This window comes from Cannabis sativa, chromosome 2 (genome assembly GCF_029168945.1).
Source record: "Cannabis sativa cultivar Pink pepper isolate KNU-18-1 chromosome 2, ASM2916894v1, whole genome shotgun sequence".
NCBI classification, from domain to species: Eukaryota; Viridiplantae; Streptophyta; class Magnoliopsida; order Rosales; family Cannabaceae; genus Cannabis; species Cannabis sativa.
Genome location: NC_083602.1, coordinates 88,240,717 through 88,243,754, shown reverse-complemented (window position 1 = coordinate 88,243,754; position 3,038 = coordinate 88,240,717). Strand labels below are relative to the sequence as shown.

General features: G+C 33.3%; 1 protein-coding gene across 1 annotated transcript; it reads right to left on the bottom strand.

Moving 5' to 3' along the window:
* Positions 1-235: 235 nt before the first annotated feature.
* On the bottom strand, positions 236-1,605 carry LOC133034576 (uncharacterized). The gene is made up of 3 exons (XM_061109684.1): positions 1,492-1,605; positions 656-1,415; positions 236-298 (listed from the first exon to the last, which is right to left on the bottom strand). Exons 1-3 carry the CDS (start codon positions 1,572-1,574, stop codon positions 236-238), a joined length of 906 nt encoding a protein of 301 aa, XP_060965667.1. The 5' UTR covers positions 1,575-1,605.
* Between the last annotated feature and the right edge of the window lie 1,433 nt (positions 1,606-3,038).

Sequence of the window (3,038 nt, the reverse complement as noted above, 5' to 3'; positions counted from 1 at the left end):
ATGTCTTTTGTCATCCTATTCTTGAAGTCTTTCATTAACTTCCCAGCTAGGATGAGACAATCATGTTTGAAGGTGTCCGCACAATGAACCCCGTCTATTTTGAAGGAAAACAAACACGGTTAGAGTCAACATTTGGAGTAATAGAAAAACAAATCAAAATTCTAACAAATAATAGCTTACACGAATGTCTTTCCAAACTTTATTTTTCGCAGTACGGTTGACTTCTTTCCAATTTTTATAAGCCAACCCTATTGTCCGCCGACATCCGACTCCCGCAGTGGATACGAGCTTCGCGTAGCTTTTTCCACAGTATTGACCTTTATCATTAACTTCGAGGGCCACTCTTTTGCCCTGATCCATTAGTTTGGATATTTCATTCATTTGTGTCGGCCCTCGTGTAGGTATTGTGGTTGGACACTCATTTTCTGCTCCCGAATCAGATCCTGATTCTGAGTTCGCCATGTCTACACCATTAACAAACAAACTTCAAAGTTAGCTACATATATAACAAGTAGTGTATATGAAATTTTAAAAGCATAAACAAATTGTTAAGTATTCAGGACCATTCACAACCACAATATAAAGTAAGCTATATATCAAGTTACCAATTAGACACGTTTTCTTTTCTTTTTTTGTTTATGTTTGCTCGAATCACAATTGACCCATATTCCCTCATTGATATCGTTTCTAATGTATTCGGCGTCGTCTTCCTCAATGTTACGATCAATTCCCATGAGTTGCTCAAGAATTGGTTGTCCAACAATGAAGTCATCGTAACATAAGTCGGCATTCTCCTCATCCTCTTCGCCTCTAAGAACCTCCTCTCGGGTGTCGATAAAACAATAGACCATTTATCATTAGCCGGATCAGAAATGTAAAAAACTTGAGCTGCTTGGCTAGCCATGATGAATGGATCATTCTTGCTTCCTCTCTTACTTAAATCAACCAAAGTAAAACCAAGCTCGTCAGTTTTTACTCCAACGTTGTTGTCAACCCAAGAACACTTAAAAAGTGGAATTCGGAACGCAAAATAATTGAGCTCCCATATTTCTTCAATGACCCCGTAATACGTCATAGTACCTAAAACAGGGTTTCTATCTTTTGCACTTGCAAAGTGCATAGTTTCTGCGACGATACGTATACCACTATTTTGAACCTCTCGAGCATCATCTCTTGACTTTGTATGAAAACGTTTACCCCTTACAATGTACGCTTCATGCTTTGCAACCGCAAAAGTTGGTCCAAGGGCAATACGACTCAACACATCAGATACTCCATGATTCGGTTCGTTCAACTTTGCTATAATGGTATTCCTTAACCACCCAATGAAAGTTTGACGATGTTGGTCTGCAACCCATTTTTGTTTATTTTTTTGATTTCTTGGAACCATTGATTGTAACAGCTCCATATGGTCACTGTAAAACAAGTAAGATAAATCAAGTTATTGTTCATCGTGACTTAAGTAATGTTAATCAAACAAAAGGTACTTACGTTATATATGGTTGAACCTCTGCGTTATTGTTCATCACGACTAATTGAGCTTGATCTAGTTCAAGCTTGGACACTGTCACCATTGTCCCTTTGCCCCTTAATCCTCTATCAACATCATCTCGGGTCGATTCTTGGTTTGCTAATTCCTATTGCCTCAACTCCGGCCATGTACTGCGGAACAAAATTCCACAGCCTCTTCAGATATGTAGCACTCAACCATACATGCTTCTGGCCGATAGTGGTTACGCACATAACTTTTAAGTACCTTCATATTTCTTTCAAATGGATACATCCATCTCGCCCACACCGGCCCACACAGCCTTGCTTCTCTCACTAGATGAACCATTAAATGGATCATGATGTCGAAAAAAGATGGCGGAAAAAACTTTTCCAGGTTGCACAATGTTTTGACTACATGTTCATGTAATGCATCTAACTTATCCAATGTAACTAACTAAGTCTCTCACACAATTTATTCATATTAATCTAAAAATTACTCAAATTTTCGTTTCACATTAGTTCATGTTATTAGGTTGTTTAGTTGATTATAATGTTGGTAAAATTAAAAAGTTTTCATAAATGTGAATATTATTATTTTTTATGTGACCTAACTTCTTATTACTATGTTATAATTAACTATATTATGAATGGTTTTAGTAAGATTTATCCTAATTCTACCGAAATTTCGGCAGCATAACGGCTGTAATTGGACGTTCCCAAAAATTTTACAAGTGCCTAAAATAACAAACAAAACAGATAAACAATACAAAATTAATCCACCCATCCGACCGCAGTACATGTATTCGCAGAACCTACTTCACTACGGATGAATATTTAAGATATTCAAACTCAACTAACATGCATTGACAATTAATTATATATTAAGAAAAAGTTAGTAAAAGTATATACCTATAATTGCAAGCCCAAATACGCTACACACAAAATTATGCCGAACCCCTATAATATAAAGAAATACAACGAAATTACAAAATTAATTATTTCATAACTTATAACTAGTTATAAAAAATTGTAACAAGTTACTTAGTTACTAAATTATACATACATATATATAATCAATTATATCTCACACTATTATCTCAAAAAAATAAAATTATATCACACACTAATTCCATTTTAAAATTTTTATTTCTAAACTAATTTTTTTTTTTTGAAACTAATAAAATCCCTCCAATGTCATTTTATTCACAATAAATATACATTGCAAAAAATATATAAAATACAATTACAAAATTAATTTTCATAAAAAATATACACACACTATATACACACACAATATATACACACATTATATACAAATATTCAATAAAATATACAAATACATATATATACTATACATTGTGGTATAAATTATTACCTAATAACCGCAATCCGACGACCACCGTAAAAATCCCGACACTATACACATAAAACACAATAATATTACTAATAAAATAAAAAAACTCAAATAATAATTTACAAAAACATAAAATAAAACAATATACATAATACAATAAGAATAGAAGCAATATTTATACCTTAAACGAGGT